The sequence below is a fragment of the Grammomys surdaster genome, unplaced genomic scaffold (genome assembly GCF_004785775.1).
Source record: "Grammomys surdaster isolate TR1022 unplaced genomic scaffold, NIH_TR_1.0 125951, whole genome shotgun sequence".
NCBI lineage: Eukaryota > Metazoa > Chordata > Mammalia > Rodentia > Muridae > Grammomys > Grammomys surdaster.
This window is the reverse complement of record NW_021620772.1, coordinates 5,046,086-5,065,769: the sequence shown is the minus strand read 5'-3', so window position 1 is coordinate 5,065,769 and position 19,684 is coordinate 5,046,086. Positions and strand designations below refer to the sequence as shown.

The window sequence follows — 19,684 nt, the reverse complement described above, 5'->3', positions numbered from 1 at the left end:
TACTTTGTTGTATTTCATAATCAAACCAGCAAAGCCTGAGCTCTAGTTTCTTGCCTCTTTGTCAGCTGGGGATCAATCCTCATTATTTTCACTGAGCTGTCATATTAGGATTTGTTCCTCTCTTTTTGGGTGAACTGTGTTCATGCTCTGCCCACTCATAACTAGATTGCTGTATCTTGAATGGATACATTTTGAGAGATCTTCATATAACTCAATATATGAAACCCTCATCAAATCTGGGTAACACCTACTCTATTTATTCAGTTGTCTTACCTCCTAAGTAGAAACCTTGCTTTGCAAAGGTTGTGAATTTTAATATACTCTAAGTTATAGATCTTAGTTTTGATATCAGGTTTTAAATTCTTCATTTATCAAACCCAAGGATCTACAGATTTTCTCTTGAATTTCCTTCTAAGACCTTTATAACTTAAATGCCATACTTTTATTTGTGCTGCATCAAGAAATCTTCTATATAAGGTATGAGGTTTAGCTATATAGTCCTATTTTGCTTAGCAATAGCCAATTGATGCTACATTATTTGTCAAAAACTATCCTTCCTTAATTGAAATATTGTTTTCATCTTCATCAAAATTCAGTTGGTAAAAATTAAAGATTTACTTCTAAGTTAAGTATTTCATTATATAGATAATAAAGTTTCCTGCCCACTTTGTGTGTGTGTGTTGGGGGGTGTTGTATCATCTCCTTTTATAACTGAACCAATTTTGGCAAATTAGAATTTATGCTACTCTCTATGGGCCAAACAAATACAAAGTATTTTCTAGTTTTGTAATTTTTATTTGGATTATTCAATAGCTTTACTTCTTTACTGACATCTTTCTTTATTAACATGCTCTGTCTTTTTCCATGTTGTAACCTGTCCATAATTATTCATTGAAGCACTTAGCAGTGACAGTTGGATTAAAATGAATATCATATATATAATTCTATATCTACTATAAGGCTTTTGTCTTTTGTTGATTGATTTTCCTTCTACAAACTGCGGTACTGTTGGTTCTTTTAATATGATGAGTGACTTCCAATTGCATTCTGAATATTTTGGGTATTGTGTGTGAAGGCTATAAATATTATTTGCATTTTGTTTGAGAAGACTTCTCAACTTACACTGTTGAGACAAGAGGCACAATATCAATTATACAAGTTGAGAATGGAAGTCCAGTCTCTAGAGACACTGTAGTTGAGAAGGGGCACATCATTACTGTTTTGCAGAGTAGAAGTTCAGGCTCTCCAATGGGCCTCTGCTGATACTACTGTAGCTGGAAGACAGAGGGGGCCTTGTTAGTATTCTCACCTGGCCTACTATGACAACATGAGGAGGCCTGGGGGCTTGTTAGGAATGAGGTAATGAAAGTCCCTTCTTGCTATGCTTATGAAATCACACAGCTTGAAAGGAAAGGGACATCATCTCTCAGATGGCGGCAGATGGCCAGCACTGCTCTACAGTCTCCAGTGAAATGAAGTAAATAGAGTCATTACCATTAGCTCTCCTGTGGATCCTCTTATACTTTACCCAGATAGGAAGAGGAAGAGGAAGAGGAAGAGGAAGAGGAAGAGGAAGAGGAAGAGGAGAAAGAAGAGAAACAAGAGCTAACTCCTTACAGATAAATGACAAGCTCTAGATACCCAATAGGCCTTTAATGATGGAGGTAGAGGTGGAAGTAGAGTTATATTTTCCATGGTGTTTGGTTGATACCAGGCAGTGATTATGTAAAGTTTTCTGTCTTGCTAGACTAATCTTCTCTTTATCTTCTGGGCTGAAAAGAATATGGTTTGATTGGAGACTTTTATCATCTTTAATATTACAGTTTACAGGATGTAGGTGTCTCAGTTATCTATATCCAGTTTATAGAGAAGAAGTCAAGAGTTCAACTCTATGTTGAACTTCAATTCCTAAGGTTCCCATCTAGACTTTTTGTTTCCTTTTCTTTTAAAATTTAGTATAGTTTGTATTAGTTTATATCTGTCTTCCTATTTTGATAAGGGGCAATTTTTAAAAATTGGATCATATTAGTATATGTTATCTTATTCAAAAGGCACCATCTAGGAGGGCAAAAGGCATAGGAAAAATGCCATGCATATATATGTCTATACATACTATATATATTCAACAAAATCCTGTACCTAGGTACCTCCTATATATAAGAAAAAATAGATAATTTGTGAATAAAATGAATAGACATGAAAATACAGTTTAGTAAAGAATTACAAATGGCCAATAACCACAAAGAAAAGGCTGGATATCTTAGTAATTACAGAAAACTAAAGAAAACCCTCAGTGGTAAACCTCAAATCACACAGAAATGGCTGCAGTGGGAGAGTATAATGTGCCAAGCGATGACATCCTATAACCTGATGGTGGGTGTATTGAGATCCTCCCCTACTTAAGAGAATAAAAGACACCAACCATACTCTCAGAAATTCACCAGCCATGGCATGGAATTCATGTTTGAGCTTTTACTACAGAAATGTTCATATTTATGCACAAACAAAATGTACAAGAATATTCATTGCAATACTATTTATAGAAAATATGAAGTGAAGCTTCTCAAGTTCCAACAGTTACAAGAGACAACAAAATACTATTTACAAGACTGGAAGTCAATGAACTCTGAGTGGCAGTGGACACGAAATGCCAGGGACCAGAGGTTTTGTCTCCTACTCATACGTCTCCAGAGAGGACACTTGATCATAACTTAAAGGGAACAAAATGATAACATAAAGAAAGTGACTTCATTACAGTCAGGGGCTTGCTGAGGGAGTCTAATGTTTTCCACACACACTCACTATCATTTGCTTATTGTCTGTTAAAGTCATTTGTAGATTTAATCAAAAGGGTTTATATGTGCTTGTCATGTCAATGAGAACTTGAGTTTCTTTTATTTACAAGCTCATTAGGCAGCATTTGTATAATGATAACTAAACAACACAGTCTATCAAGTAATATACAGAAAAATAGCAACAAAAAAAGGTTTTTTAAAATGAAAAATTTTTAAAGCTAGGGTCTCTCACTATATAAACCAGGCTAGGCTGGCCTAGTACTCTTGATTCTCCTGCCTCAGTCATAAAATACTAATTTCTGTAGAAACTAGCTATTTATCATTAGTCAGGTAACAGGAGCATAGTAAGAATAAACAACTTTAAAACAATAATGAGCTTATTGTTAGTTTTTTTTATCATTTCCTATTCTTTGAGATAAGACTGTCTTAAGATTTACAAATCTGGTGTTTATTTTCATTTTATCTTTGCAAAGATAGCAAACAGGTGTTTGAAAAAAATTCAAAAGTGGGTATTTTTGCTGTCTACTTTCAAGAAGACAGTTTTTTAGGGATTCAAACTTAAATAGTGGTACAATGAATCAATTTAAGTTATAGAGAGGGCAAGGCTGAGAACATACTGTGGAGCTGAGAAGAGCCAGCGTACCTGCGGGGCCCTGATGTCCTCACATGAGTATGTCTGCATTGCTTTTTGTTGAGTACAGCCATCTTCTGTTTGGTCAATTTCTTTCTGATTTCCACCATCTTCATTAGGGCTTATATTCTGGGTTGTTTCTACAATAATTGTTCCCAAATTTTGAAAGGTTTGTGTTTCAGAATCACTGCTTAAAAACAAACAAAATAGAACAATCAAAATAAAACCAAAAAAAAAAAAGAGGAGAAAATGAGCCTCAATGAGACAGACTCACATATGCACTTCTATAAACACAGTGGTCAAGTGGTATTAGAGTGTGGATCATATACAAAGCTATACATCTAATTGAACATCGTTTGGTTCTCACTATTAAACTTTATTTAGACATACATATTTCAAGAATTTCATAAAGAAACTTGATCCCTTGCATAAAATCCCCATCACCCACTCTTCTGAAATGTTTCTGCAGAGCACCAGCTCAGGAAGCCCAGGGTGCCTCACTGCCAGTCTCCAAGCCAGGGCACACAAGTTTAAATTTTTTTTTTTATAGAAAGTTTCCCCCAGAAGGTATAACATTTTTATCTGTTAGGCTTTTTACCATGGGCTATAGCTTTATTCCTTATGACTGAAATAGTACACCCACTATGAGCCAGGAACTTTTGTCTACAAAAGGGTTAAAGTGGTAAATAATAAAATCCGGGGAAACAATCTGAAAACCATGCCTACATGTACCTTGTGTCATAATGACAATCTGGACAATAGAACCAGATAAGGGTGAGTGAAATACACAGTACACTAATAATGACGTGCTCCAGAGAAAAACAAACAAAGCAATGAAGAGATTAAACATTTTGAAGATCATTCACTGGCCACCACAGACATGCAACTTAAACTACACTGAGATGCCATCTCACTTGGGACAGAATGGAAGTCATTACAAAAACCAATAACAACACAACCCAGCAAGACTATCGACAAAAGAGAACTCTCATGTAATGCCTTAGAAAATGAAAACTAGTCCAACCACTGTGGAAATCGGCATAGAAGTTCTAAAACTAAAACTATATCCCCATATGATTCAGCTAGATTGTTCATGGGTTATCCAAAGGATTTCAAGCCACTATGCCAAAGAGATACTTGCACAATATTATTTCAGCACTACTCACAAAAGCTAAGCTATAAAACCAAATTGAATGTCCATCAACACAGGGATGGGAGAAGATGATGTATATGATATAAAGATATAATGGATTTCTTTCCACCATGAAAGATGAAGTTATATTGTTTGAAGGAAAATTGATAAAACTGGAGACAATCACTAGTCAGTGTCAAAAATACAAATCTCATGTTTTCTCTTATTCACAAATAAGATTTTACACAGATACCTGAAAGCATATCTGATATGAGAGTTGATATGGTGGTTTGACTGATGGTCCCCATAGGCTCATATATTTGAATGCTTATTCATCTTTGAGTGAAACTCTTGGAAAGGATTAGAAAGATTAGGAGGTGTGGCCTTGTTGAAGTAGGTATGGCCTCCCTGGAAGAAATGTGTCACTGAGGGTGGACTTTGAGGTTTCAAAAACCCAAGCCAGGCTCAGTCTCTCCCTATGCTTGCTTCCTGAGGATTAGAGTATAAAGCTCTCAGCTACTTCTTCACTGTCCCATGCCTGCAACAGACTGTGCTGTTGTTTTTGTAATGACTTCCATTCTGCTTGGAGTGAGATGGCATCTCAGTGTACTTTCACCTGCCTGCCTCTCAATGTCCCATGCCTGCCTGCATGCTGCCATACTCCCTGCCATGATAAGAATAGACTAAGCCTCTGAAACTGTAAACAAGCCCCCAACTGAATGCTTTCTTTAATAGGAGTTGCCTTGGTCGTGGTGTCTTTTCACAGCAATGAAACAATGACTAAGACAGCAGAAGTGAAAAATTTAGGGATTTAGAGAGTGAAGGAGAGAAGGGAGGAAATACGTTCAAAGCATATCAGAGACTAGTATAAAAATATATATTCACCATTAAAATTATTTTTAAAACCAAGAAACAGAAGGTTTGAGGTTGAAGAGGACATAAAAGTAAGTTTTTCACATAGATATATTTAAACTATTTTTACATTGATACATACTCTTTAAGACATCCTTAGGAAAAGTAAAACAACTCATGGCTTATTCTAATTTCCTAATATAAACAATTTTGAGATGCTTTGCTGCCTTGGTCTCTCTTGAACATACTCTAGCTTATGCTTATGCAGCAACATGATGAGAATTCAAATTTCACATCCTAAGAAGTGTATACTACCTGTTACTTTGAAGGACTTCTGGAGGCTAAAATTGTTTAAGTCTCTTTGGTATGTCCATTCTAAAATAGACTCATACAATATTGTTACATATTGACTATTAAACACTTATTTCTTCAAGAGTGGCTAAACAACAGACATTTTGTACTTAAAGTAACCTGTTCTGTAATCTTATGTATAAGTGTATCTTCCTAGTCTGCTGACATCTTTGGAAATCATGATTATACATTGTAAGGTTTTTCCACATCTTATATTTAGAAGTGTATTTATTTTCTGCTTTTTGAGTGCCCTTTTAATGACAAAGTTGATAAGGATGCTTTGTTAGGGTTCAGATACATAGTTGTGTTTAAAAATGAGGTAAGATGTTGGCTAGACAACAGGCCAGTGGTAGAGCACTTAGCATGAGCATGGCCTGTGCTCAGTCCTCAGTGTAGGCCAGTGTTAGAGAAAAAACAAGGATCAGCCTGATAAAAATTTCTTTTCAAGAACCAGGCAGACATTCAGAAATCAGTTGTTGTGGTGGTTTGAGTATGCCTAGCTCAAGAAGTGGCACTATTTGTGGGTTTGGCCTTGTTGGAGTAGGTCTGTAACCATGTGCATGGGCTTTAAGACTCTCATCCTATGCCTGGAAGCTAGTCTTCTTCTAGCTGCCTTTAGATAAATCAGAACTCTCAGCTCCTCCTACACCATGCCTGCCTGGATACTGCTATGCTCCCACCTTGATGATAATAGACTGAATCTCTGAACCTGTAAGCCTGCCCCATTAAATGTTGTCCTTATAAGAGTTGCCTTGGTTATGGTGTCTGTTCACAGCAGTAAAACCCTAACTAAGACAGTGTGTATATGTATACAAGCACACACTTGTGTCTTTGAGTTAATATATGTTTGCGTTTGTGTGTAGTATGTGCACTCACATTCATGCAGGTGCACATGCATGCATGTGTGTGTGCCAGTAGTGGCCTGAAGTTTACATCCTATGTTTTCTTCAATTGTTCTTAATCTTTTTAGAGACAAGGTCTCTCACTGATCTCTAAGCTCACCAGTTAAATAAACTCTGTGGCCAGTGAGCCCTAGGATCCACCTATCTCCACATCAAATCCCCCTCCAGCTGAAGACTTATAGCTGTGTTTCCAATTTTTTGGCTGTAAGAGACCTGGACTTGTATAGAAGTTTGTTTCCTGTCTGAGACATATTACCAGCTCCAATTCTTCCTTTAAATTATATTTATAAATAGCTATTTTTAAATGTCCTGGTAATGTATTTAGGCTTCATTTAAACTATTACTTCTTTCTGTATATTTTTACAAAGTAAGAATGGCAACTTATCAAATTTATAAATTTTCTCAATACACTGAAAGTCAGTATGTCTGAATCAGAAGAGTAGACTCACTGCAATCACTTATGCTGTTACTTTATTGATGTTGGTATTTGTATTAATAATCTCCTCCTCTATTTGTCCAAAGCTTAGCAAGAATCCAACATGCAATGTAAAAACTGAGGAGAGCTGTATGATCAGTATATTTAGTCGTATAATTAGTGATAGAAATGATTGAAAACATTTCTTTGAGGTTGAGATGAAGCAGTATTTCACTTTCCTCATTTTTCTTCCATTTTTTATTTTCAAAGTCTTTTTCATTATATATAATGTTTCATGAAGGCAGGATCCACTCACAGATGTGAAAGCTCTACAACAGTTGCCTTCAGAAAGCCCCTATTCTAGCTAGAAAAGAGGAGATGATAAACATAGTACATGAAAGGCTATGGAGTGTGCTGTAAGGTAATAAGAGCTGCTGGAAGACCACACTGAGCAGAGGATGAGAAAAGGCCACAGTCCAAGACACGAGATGAGAACAGAGTTGTGATTTGGAACAGAATGGTCTCTGGGACAGCCTTAGAGAAAGGACATAGATAAATGGGTATCTAGAAAATACATTCTACACAGAAGGTAGGGGTATACCTGTACAGCCGAGATACCTGAGATACAGATTCCCCAACTTGGCAGGAAGAACTAGACGTTCAGTGTGGCCAAAAAGCCTGGTTAGGAAACTGTGCAAATGGGGAGATACATGCCAGTGTTGGAACAACACATGGGGTGATGGTGGTCCGTGGTTTTAGAAGAAACCCATGATAAATTCCCAATTGCCTGGATGTTGGAAATGAAGACTGGACTCAAGGATAAGTTCAAGTTATTATTTGGTGTAAATGAAAGAATTGCCATTATTTAGGAAGAGATTCCATAAGGGGAACCCCAGGAGTATGGATTAGGGAAATCGATCCAAAGTATGATGTTAAATTGATTGTTACTTGAATCTTAAATTCATGAGTGAGGAGTAGTATGTATATTAAAATGTTTGGATGGCTGCAATAACATTAATTAACGATGTAAGGATTGCGTTGACATATGATATCACAAAAGAACGTCAATTTTTAAGTGAGATATCCAAGGGTTTGGCCTCTTAAAACCCAGATGGGAGGGGTAGGGAGGAGAAAACAGTAAGTGGCCCTATGACTGAGTGTCACTGGTGTGCTGTGGTGGAATACCAATCGTAGTGCCACGTCTGACTTTCACTGAAGAGACTGCGGCTGTGTCAGTGACTATCACATGCAAGGTATAGCATGTCTGCGTGTAGAAAAATTTAAACAGATCTATATTTGTCACCTTGCATGAAGCTCAAGTCCAAGTGGATCAAGGACCTCAACACAAAACCATATAAACAAAATCTAATGGAAAAGAAAGTGGGAAAGAGCCTTGAACACATCAGTACAGGGGGAAATTTCCTAAACAAAACTCCAATGGCTCATGCTCTAAGATCAAGAATTGATAAATGGGACCTCGTGAAACTAGAAAGCTTCTGTAAAGCAAAGAACATAGTCAATAGGACAAACCAGCAACCTGCAGATTGGAAAAAATATCCTTCACTAACCTCACATCTGATAGAGGGCTAATATCTAAAATATATAAAGAACTCAAGAAGCTAACCACCAAAAAACCAAACAACCAAATCAAAAAAGGGGGTATAGATCTAAACAGAGAATTCACAACAAAGGAATCTCAAAGGGCTGAGAAGCACTTAAGGAAATGTTCAAAGTCCTTAGCGATGAGGGAAATACAAATCAAAATGACCCTGAGATTCAACTTCACACCAATCAGAATGGCTAAGATCTAAACTTCAAGTGACAGCACATGTTGGTGAGGAGGTGGAGAAAGAGGAACACTCCTCCATTGCTGGTGGGATTGCAAATTAGTACAACTCTGGAAATCAATCTGGAGATTTCTCAGAAAATTGGAAATACATGTACCTAAAGACACCATGTACCATTCTTGGACATATACCCAAAAGATGTCCCACCATGCCACAGGAGCACATGTTCTACTATGTTCATAGCAGCTTTGCTGTGATAGCCAGAAGCTGGAAACAACCCAGATATCCAAGGACAGAAGAATGGATATTGTGGTTCATTTACACAATGGAATACTACTCAGCTAATAAGAATGAGGACATCCTGAGTTTTGCAGGCAAATGAATGGAACTAGAAAATATCATCCTATCATCAGAGGTAATTCAGACCCCAAAGGACATGCATGGTATGTACTCACTAATCAGTTGGTATTAGCCAAAAGAAAGTACAGAATACCCAGGACATAATCCATAGATCTCAAAAAGGTTAACACACAGAAGTTAACAAGTGAGGATACCCCAATCCCACTTGGGAGAGAGAAGAAATAAATCACAGGAGTAGGGGATGGTGGGAGGGACCAGGGTGGGAAAGGAGACAGGGAGGGGAAGAGGGGAACATGATCTGATGTGGGGGAACAGGACTCAGGCCCTGAGGGCCAGCAGAGAGAATGGAAAGAGGCAACCTTGGGAGGCAGTAGTAGGGAGACCCTCCAAAATGTACCAGAGACCTGGAAGGTGAGAGATTCTAAGGACTCAAAGGGAGGGACCTTAGATGTAATACCCTACAGTGGGGAGAGGGAACTTGTAGAGCCCACCTCTAGCAGAAAGACAGGGCATCAAGTAAGGGATGGGGTTGCCATCACAGTCAAAAACTCTGACCCATAATTGTTCTTGTCTGGAAGAACTGCAGGGACAAAAATGGAGAGAAGCCTGAGGAAAAGGAGGTCCAGCAACAGGCCCAAAGTGGGATCTAGCTCAAGGGGAGGTCCCAAGGCCTGACATTACTACTAATGCTACTGTGTACTTACAAGCAGGGGCCTATCATGACTACCCCTGAAAGGCCCAACAAGCAGCTGAAAGAGTCAGAAGCAGATATTTACTCCCAACCAGTGGACAGAAGCTGCTGACCACTGTAGTTGAATTAGGGAAAGTCTGAAAGAAGCTGAGGAGGAGGGCGACCTTGTAGGAAGACAAGCAGTCTCAATTAACCTGGACTCCTGAGATCTCTCAAACATTGGACCGCCAAAAAAGGCAGCATACACCAGCTAATATGAGGCTCCCAACACATATACAGCAGAGGAATGACAGGGTCTGAACTCAGTCAGAGAAGATGCACCTAACCTTTGAGAGACTTGAGGCCCAAGGGAGTTGTGTGGTCTAGTGGAGTTGGGGGTGAAGACATCTTCCTATCTTCCTGGAAACAAGGGGTGGGGAGTATGGGATGTGGAACAATGAGAGGGTAGACCAGGAGGGGGATAAAATCTGGAATGTAAAAAATGATTTAAAAAAAATTAAAAAAACAAACAAAAAACCTCAAAGTATAGTATGACAAAGTGTCAAAATTTACTCTATCAAAATATACTGACAGGTCAAATAAGGCAAGGATTCAAAGTTGCCTTTTACATTTCCCAATGTGGTCATGATATTGAAAAAAATTGTTCTAGAAAAATTATGAGGTATAAAAAAATGGAAAAAAGAATAAGGAATGCTTTGAGATTTTACTGCCAACGGTAAAAAAAATAAATTAGCTAGACAGAGAGTAGTGACAGGTACAGCTATTCTGATTTCTAGATATGGTCCTAATTCCACCTCAGTTGGGGTAACTGAAATGGCTAGTTCTGTGTGTCCCTGTGATGACTGGCAATAGTGTAGTCTGAGTAGCTCAGTGCATACAGTCCTAGTTACTACTTCCACAAACAGTAGTGGGAATTGAAAGGGAAATGTATTCTACCAGAGTAATAGGATCCTTCTTGTAGTGTTGTTGAGATAAGAAGAATGACCAATAACAATCTGGGAAGAGAAGCATTTGTTTCACTTAGCTGGGGCTGGGATTCAAGGAGGGAGTCTGGACTCAAAATCATGAGGAATCCTGATTACTGTCTTGCTCCCAGGCTCACATTTAGGTACTTGTCCTACATAACCTAGGACCACATGCCCAGAGGTCATACCACCACAGTGGAATGAGGCCACTTATAACAATTAGAAATCAAGAGAATGCCTCATAAACATGCCCACAAGCTACTCTGATGGAGGCAGTCTCTTACCTGTGGTCCCCACTCCCATATATGTCAAGCTGACAAACAATACAAACCATTCTAACTCTCAAACTCAAGGCCATAATGATGAAAGACAAGTCTCCAGTGAGTTGTTTGGCTAAATTTTTATAGAGGACAACTATAAGATTTATTTTTAAAACTATGCTCTCCTAGCAATTAAATGAAAAGAAATGTTAATTAAAGACATTTTCTGTACTCAATGTCTTCTAGCTAGTGCCATAACTAAGCCTAAAATAGACTATCCACTGCTCTAAATAGTCTGCTTCTACTGTGCAATATGGTAAGACTAGAAAATTACCTGATACAGTTTATTATCAAATATCCTTTGGCAGAAAATGTATCTTCTTCTCTGTGGAATGTTATATAAGCTATTGTTAGATATAGACGCCCAAGGATGGTGGCATTTACAAAAGTTCTAAGGAAAATGCACAAACCAGTTTCCTGTTACCAGGTAAACAACTTGATGCCACCTATGATGGAAGAGGGCCACTGTAATCACCCAGAAGCTAAGGGGTTGGCTAGTTCCTCTAGAGAACCTTGTCACACTGAGGGCTTGCCTTCTGGTCAATATTAAATGGTGCCAGGAGTCAGATGAGTTTTTAGTGAGAAGTCAGTTGTCTTGGACTCATGCAAAGTTTCAGCATGTACTGTCACAACTAGCTAGTTTGTTCATTACACAAAGGAGAGATGCCTGGAGATCAGCCAACATCCACATGATGGACTCTCTGTTCTTGGGTGTCTACCTAACTCACTCCATGGAAACTCCCTATCACCAGCCTTCCAATTTTTTTCCTTCAAAGTTCCAGATATATAAGAATTCTGTGTGATTTCCTCTCCTAGTATTTAATCTCAAAATTCTTGCTTTCTTTTGGAGGCAATGATGGATTGTTATAAGGTGAATTAGTTATGACTTTCCAGAAGCTACAAGATGAATATGTACAAGTATATATTTTCAGGAGTTAAATCATGTTATTATGGAGGTCAGGAAGTTCAAAGACTGCAGCGCAGGCCAGTAGACTGGAGATCTGGGAGAGCCAACAGTGTGACTACATTCCACAAATGGCAGGCATACACTGCGTTTGAGGAACTAATGATCCAGTTCCAGTCTGAAGACCTGCAGGCAGCATTCCAGGAGAGCTGATGGAACAGTTGGAAGCTAAAGAAGTCACTAGAGAATTAATTCCTCCTTGCTTAGTCTTTATTCTTAATTTTGATGAGGAATTTGCATGGATTAAAAAATCTGAACACTTGGGAGGAGGAGGCAGGGGGATCAGGATTTTGAAGCCAGCCTGTGATGCACAAGACACTGTCTCAAAAGATATTTTTAAAAAATCTGCTAGCCTTCCAAGCTTTGCCAACTTCTTTAATGGAAGCCAGTTGTTAACTGAAGGTACAAGCCATTAAGCTTGTAGGAAGTGAGGCTTTTCATGCTTTCCAGGAGCTCCATGCATTCTACCTTTGTATTCTATTCAGTACATAATCTGAGTGGATCTGACCAAATTCAATCCTAGGAAAGTTACCTAGTGCTCATTCATTTAAAAGTGAACCTCAGCTAAGCACACCCTCCAAACTCACACATAAGATTAACTCTCACAGGCATGTTGAGAGAGGCACAGTCTAAAATAAGAGGTGGAGGAGAAGCTGACAGAAATCCTTCAGCATGAACAACTACCACAGATCAGACTTTCACTATAGTTAAGAGAGCCAGAGAAGAGATCATAGTGGCTTGAAAAGATAACATTTACAGCATGTTAGTTATTTTTCTGTTGCTGTGAAGCAACACTAAGTTAGAAACACTAAGACCAAGGCAACTTAAGAAAGAAAGCTATAACTGGGGACTTGCTTACAATTTTTATAGTTTCAGAAGGTGAGTTCGCGACTACCATGGGGGGAAGGCATAGTGGCAGGCAGACAGAAGGTAATAGGGTGATATAACAGTACCTGAGCGGCTTACATGTTGAGACAAGGAGAGACACAGACACACAAAGACAGACACATAGAAGGAGGTAGAGAGGGACACAGACAGACAAACACACACACCCAACCACCCAACCCCCCTCACACACAGAGAGACAGAGACAGAACAGAGACAGAGAGGGACAGACAGAGACAGAACAGAGACAGAGAAGGAGCACTAATTGGAATGGCAGCATTCATCGCCATGGGCTTTTGAAACCTCCTCCTACAAGGCCACACTTTTACCTCATTCCTCCTTCTGTCTTCTGATTGTTCTCTTTATACTTTCTGTATTCTATAGTCCATATACTCATGCTTTGCTTTCATCTGGTACACATAATATGTAAATGAATGTATATAAATGATAATTTATATATGAATATATGACACATGAAATTAAGCATTTTGTCTTTCTTTCTCCCATTCTCCCTGTCTGTAAACTTCTTAAATGTTCCTCATATTCCTACTATACCTTCATGTCAGAGAGACAGACAGTGAGACAGACAGATTTTTACATTTTAATCCATATTTGACATGTTATAAAATAGTATTTGTTTTTCTGAATCTGGTTTATGAATTTCAACTTTTTTTCTCTTATTTTTACTGAATGAACATTGTGGCGCTAAGTTTTGATTGCCCACTTGATACAACCTACAGTCACTTGGGAAGAGTTGAAGAACTGCTTCCATCAGACTGGCCTGTGGTTTTGTCTGTGAGAGATTATCTTGATCATTGAGGAGGGAGCATCCAGCCTACTATGACAGCCACACTCCTAGGTAGGTGGGCCCTGGTGTATAAGAAAGCTAACTAAAAACCAGGGAGTTGTGGCAGCATGCCTTTAATCCCAGCACTTGGGAGGCAGAGGCCAGCCTGGTCTCCAGGGGAAGTTCCAGGGCAGCCAGGGTTACATAGTGAAGCCCTATCTCAAAAGAAACAAACAAACAAAAAACAGAAATAAAAACAAAGAAATAAAAGAAACTAATCCAACAGAACAAGCAACATTGAGTGAGCTGGCACCAGCAAGGCTCTGTGATCTCTGCTTCAGCTCTGAAGTTTCTGCTGTGACATCCCACAGTGCTGCAACCTCTCTAGAGGGTCAGCCAAGCAATAAGATGTTTTCCCTCAAGCTGCTGCTTTTGTCAGAGTGTTTTATCACAGCAACATGAACAGAACAAACACACTATCATAAACTGTGTGAAATAAATGCCAGGTGATAGTTATATAATGAGATATATATGCCTGCTTCATTTTTCTCAATGGCCAAATATTTTTTACACTATATGTCTTAGAGTTTCCAATGCTGAGATAAAACACCATGACCAAAAGCAGTGTAGTAAAGAAGGGATTTATTTCATATCATAGTTATCAGGTCACACTCCTCTGGTGAGAGAAGTAAGGGAGGGAACCTGGTTCAGGAACTAAAATCTGTCTGTCTGACTGTCTCTCTGACATGCATAGTGGGAATATGAAGAACATTTAAGAGGGTTACAGACAGGGAGAATGGGGCGTGAGGACAGTGTGAGGCTACAGAGGAATGCTGTTTACTGGCTTGCTCCCCAGAGTTTGCTCAGCCTGCTTTCTTATACATCTCAGGGCCATATGGCCAGGAGTGGCACTGGCCACAGTGAGCTGGGCCCTCCCACACTGATCATGAATCTACATAACATCCTACAGATGTGCCTACAAGCAATCTGACAGAAACCTTTCTTCAACTAAGGTGCTTTCTCCCATATAACTCTAGCCTGTGTCAAGTCAACAGAAAACTAAGTACTACACTATAGAAAACTAAAAGAAATAAAATCTTATGATGCCTGTGAAGGTTCTCTGCACAGGTTCTAATGTGATAATTCTTTGCAGCTAAATGATTTCTGAAACTGTTCTGCCACGCAGGAAGTTTAATAACGTCACTGTGCAAAAATGAGTTATACTACTGAGCAACTTAGATGATATTCTAATATTAAAAAATACAGTGATATTTCTTCAAAACATATGGCTTTATGAACATTCATTGATATAATGAAATTGAAATTGAATATATTACCTAACTTTTATGTATTTATCAATAGATATAGACTCAGACATAAATAAGCTATTCCAATATTTTATGTAAAGTACAGGGGCATTATATTGTTGAGGTACAGATTGCAGTTGCCACTTGATTTTCCTTGAAGATAGAGATAAATGTTTAGTGGGTTTTAAGTTGAGTACTATTTTGTTTACTTCTGTTGCTTCTGAGACCAAGGAAGAAGAAATTGAAAAAAGGTAAAAAGAAAGAAAAAATACAGATGCAATCCTCTGGCTTTGCTTTCATAAACTGTTCTTGTAAAATATTAACTGTGTGTGTGTGTGTTGTATACATATCCAAACATGACATATGTATATTGATCAGTTCACAGAGGTTTGTTCTCTCCTACTATGATTACAACAATGTCATCAGCCTTGGTGGCAGTACTGTTGCCTAGTGAGCCATCTCACTTTCCCCATAAACATGCCTCTTTAGTTTACTTATCTGTCTAAAGACTAGGAACTTCATTTTGTAATCATTAAAAACATTTTCCAAACCTACCAGCACATTGGAACCAGGCAACAATATTCAAATAAAACTGATACTTCTAGTCAACCTCAAAAATTATAAAAACATTGGCTTGGAGTATGTTTGAGCCTGGGACTTTTTATAGGATCTCTCTGTAATTATAATGTACAGATTATATATCTGTTACTCTATATTTTTATATTTTGGGTATAAACCCAAGTAATGACAAAAACTAGACCACTTGTGGTGGTCTGAATAAGAAATGTCCCTCATAGTACTGGGTGGGTGGTACTGTTTAGTGAGGTTTAAGTGGTAGAGCATTTAAGTTATGATACTGTGAGACTTTGAGAGTTCAAATCTCAAACCACCCAATTCACTCCCCCTGCTTTGCTTTGTGCTTCAGGTTCATGATGGAATCATAGTTTCCTGTTCCTGCTGCCATGCCTGCTGTCAGCTAACATGCTGTACCACCATTACAAACTCTAACCCTCTGGAAGCATAAAAAAACTTTATTTTGTACTTACAAAATAAAGCTTGATCATGGTGGTATATCACATCAATAGAAAAGTAAGTAAGTAAGTAAGTAAGTAATACATCCCCTTTCCTTCCTAGTGAAGTGTATAATATATACTTGCTCTTACCATTGTCTGACTTTCTGTGAAATATCTCTTCATCTACTCACTGCTCTGTGAGAAGACCCTCAGTCCACAAAGGGCCCATGCTGCCCGGGAAGGAGTCCCGTAGAGAGTCTTAAAACACTCTGAAGAGGATGATGCTGCTGAATCTCTGCATCCTGGTCCTTTGCTCTTATTTGGGAATGATATATTTATCCTTCTCTTCATCTACATTTGTACATAACTGCCTACTCTTCACAAACGCTAAGCATAAAAAAAATGAACACTTTCCTCCAATTCTTTGGGCTTTCATTTATCTTCCATGGTCACAAAAAACTTTGAAAATGAATGCCAAGTTGACCTCCAGTATGTCTTTAGCTACAGGTATGTCAGCCATGCTCCTTATGAGGGCCAGGAAAGGCATCACACCTTTTTCCTCTATAGACATCCTTATTATGTTTTAAGCTCATTTTCCATTGCTATGCTTGTGGCTAAGAAAAATATCCCTGGTCATCCTATATCTAAAATAGAACACTGCAGAAGAGCTTAAACAAACAAACAAACAAATGAATCTGGAGACTATAAATGTAAGTACACATTATTATGAAACAGGGCAGATATTTAAAACCATGGCAAAGTGGACAACCAATGAAGTTCTTTATGGCAGAGGTATAAACAGAGGTGCTCTGTCATTCCTTTGCCTCTATACTTCCAGTGTACAGCCATGTGTAAGACCAAGACCTGTCCAGACTTTTAGTATTCTCCTCTTTATATTCAGTAGGGGCTAAGCAACTCAAGAATAGGAATCTGTACATCTCTTAAGAAATCTTTAACTTCGATCCACTTAAAGTTTGTACAATGACTTTGCATAACACACACATGAAATAATTAGTGAAGATGGTTCTTAATTTAAAGGCTGTTAAACAGCTTGTAGACATCTGGTAACAAGCTGAAATGGGTCATTCAAAATTTATCTAACTAAATTAAGGGGGAAAAATGTTTCTCCTCCCAGGTTGGCATGTCACAAGATAACTAAACCGACTTAGTAGGCTTGCCTGGGAATCCTTAGCTGTCAGTGGTGAATATGCAAAGGGCCAGCAAATTAAATCAACCTGCCAAACTGTCAATTTCAAGCCTCATGACTGCATGAAAATAGCATCACTGGAAGAAATCAAGCATTGCCTTCTTTTGGGTTTCCTGGCACCTATTCAAATACTCATGCAGTTGTGGCTAATTTTGCATGCAAATTTCAGTCAATAAGCTCAGAACAAGACCTCCCAAGATATTTCAAAGGCTCTGACAGTATTTTTTCTGAATACCAAATCGACAGTAGTTGAAATTCAATCTCCATTTGCCAGTGCTTTCCAGATGCACACTGTCCCCACCACAGAGCTACGTTAATGAGAGCCTTACCTGCCTTCACTCACATCCTCCCAGCCGTCCTTGCTGAGGTTCTCCACGTGGCTCATAACCTTGATGGAGTGATTGAGAACTGAGTGGTGGCGACCCACAGAGCACTTTCTCTTGGCAGCTTTAAATTTCACCTTGGTAGTGGCTGTCTTGCAGTCACAGCGCTGGGCTCTCACATCTGTGGTAGCCATCCCAGATTTAGCTTTGTCTGTTGGGTGGTGTGCTCTCTCCTCTGGACATACCACCTCTTCTCTTTCCTCTCTCAAAGCCTTAGCTGCTGCCACTTGTCTCCTCAGGGTAGTGACCTCCCTCTCCAGAGCAGTGATCTTTGTTTGAAGCTCACTTTTGTCATGTTCTACATCTTTGCTTACCCTCAGTAGTTGCTCTAGCTCCTTTTCTCTCGCCTCTGAGTCTTCTTGATAGTGTTTTAAGTGGGATTTCAGGAAATCATTGTCTTTCTTTAATTTCTTACTCTCTTCTTTTAATTTTCTTGAGTTTTTCTCAAAAGACTTTAGCCGATTTTCCAACTCGATGACCTAAGCAAGAAAGTTTAATCACTCCTTTAAAATGTAAAACCATAATCTACATAATTTTAAATATCATTTCTAACTGATAAGTTCCACTTAGCACAAGGACAAAATGAATCTCCGGCACTTACATTCTAAATAACTCTAAGGTGATGTGGATGGACCCATTCAGAAATGCAGTAATGCATCTGCTGAATAAAGGACAGATGGTAAGGAAAGGTAAAGTCCTACACAAAGTGATCAGCGCTAAGGACGTCAACGAGCTGCAGGGTCTTCTCAGATTGTGGGTACTGTGGTTATACATTCTAACTGTGAAAGGAAATATTTTCAGAGAAAAGCTGTTTATGGGATAGGCTAAAAGTAAGCTCATGGAGAAACGTATTACTAGTAAAGAATATTTCTTTAACATTTGACGAGCATGGTGAGATGTGGAGACAAATTAAATGACCTGCAACAGTTTTATTTCTAAATAAGAAAAGTTCCATTTTAATTCTCATATGATCCTTATTTCATACAATAAAATGTTTTGCAAAAATCATGTTCAATAATATAGAAGTACAAGAATTTGAAGGTTGCTTATAAATGAAACATTTCTATTTATTTCAATAAATATTTCTCCTGATATAGGACACAGTTATGGTCAAAGACCTCCAGGCTCCATGCACCAGTAGCCACTAGAAAGACACATGTGCACACCTAAAATAATACGTGATATTATGAAAATGCTGCACGTGAACATCCAGGACAGACTATCACAAGCCTCTTACAGGATGCTTGGAACTAGAATTTAAAAAATAACAATAGACTATTTTTCAAACTAGTTTTAAAAGTAAAACTGAAACAGAAACACAAAAAGTGCCTTTGCAAAGAAGCACTGATCCTTCATTTGAGCCCACAAAACAACTAGACACAGAAGAGATAGCATGTATGTCTTAGTTAAGCACCTTTACGTTGGCTCAAGAAACAGAGAGGAGTTGTTAGCTCTAACCTTAGTTATTGAAGCATCTAGAATTTCACAAAGAGCCTAAGGGCCGACAGCTCTACACCTCCAAATGAGGGTAGTTATGTATGAGGCCAAAAGGCTGTATCCTCAAGGAGTGACATATTAACAAGTTAACACTTCACTGGACCACTGTGATAATAGCTCTAAGCTGAAATAATAATGGGCAGAACCATACCTTGACTAAGACTGATTAATTTACACCTCTATGTTAAGCTAAACTTAAAGTTCATGTCAGTACATATATTACGGACTATAGGTATAAGCTGTAACTGAAGCCCTTTATTCATTCATTTTCTTAATGTGTCTTTGGGGCTTGAGAGATAGCTTAGTCAATAAAGCACTCAAGAGGATCTGAGTTTGGTTCCCAGAACACACACACAGACACACACAGACACACACAGACACTCACACACACACAGAGAGAGAGAGAGAGAGAGAGAGAGAGAGAGAGAGAGAGAGAGAGA

General features: G+C 38.5%; 1 protein-coding gene across 2 annotated transcripts in view; it reads right to left on the bottom strand.

Moving 5' to 3' along the window:
• Positions 1-19,684, bottom strand: part of Cntln (centlein) — a 265,324-nt gene that overhangs the window by 74,287 nt on the left and 171,353 nt on the right. The window contains exons 15-16 of one of the 2 annotated variants that reach the window (XM_028753632.1): positions 17,694-18,226; positions 3,439-3,616 (exon numbers count right to left, since the gene is read on the bottom strand). In XM_028753632.1, coding sequence (XP_028609465.1) covers positions 3,439-3,616; positions 17,694-18,226 — 711 coding nt within the window. The remainder of the gene's footprint in view (positions 1-3,438; positions 3,617-17,693; positions 18,227-19,684) is intronic. The other variant, XM_028753633.1, reaches the window with a different exon arrangement.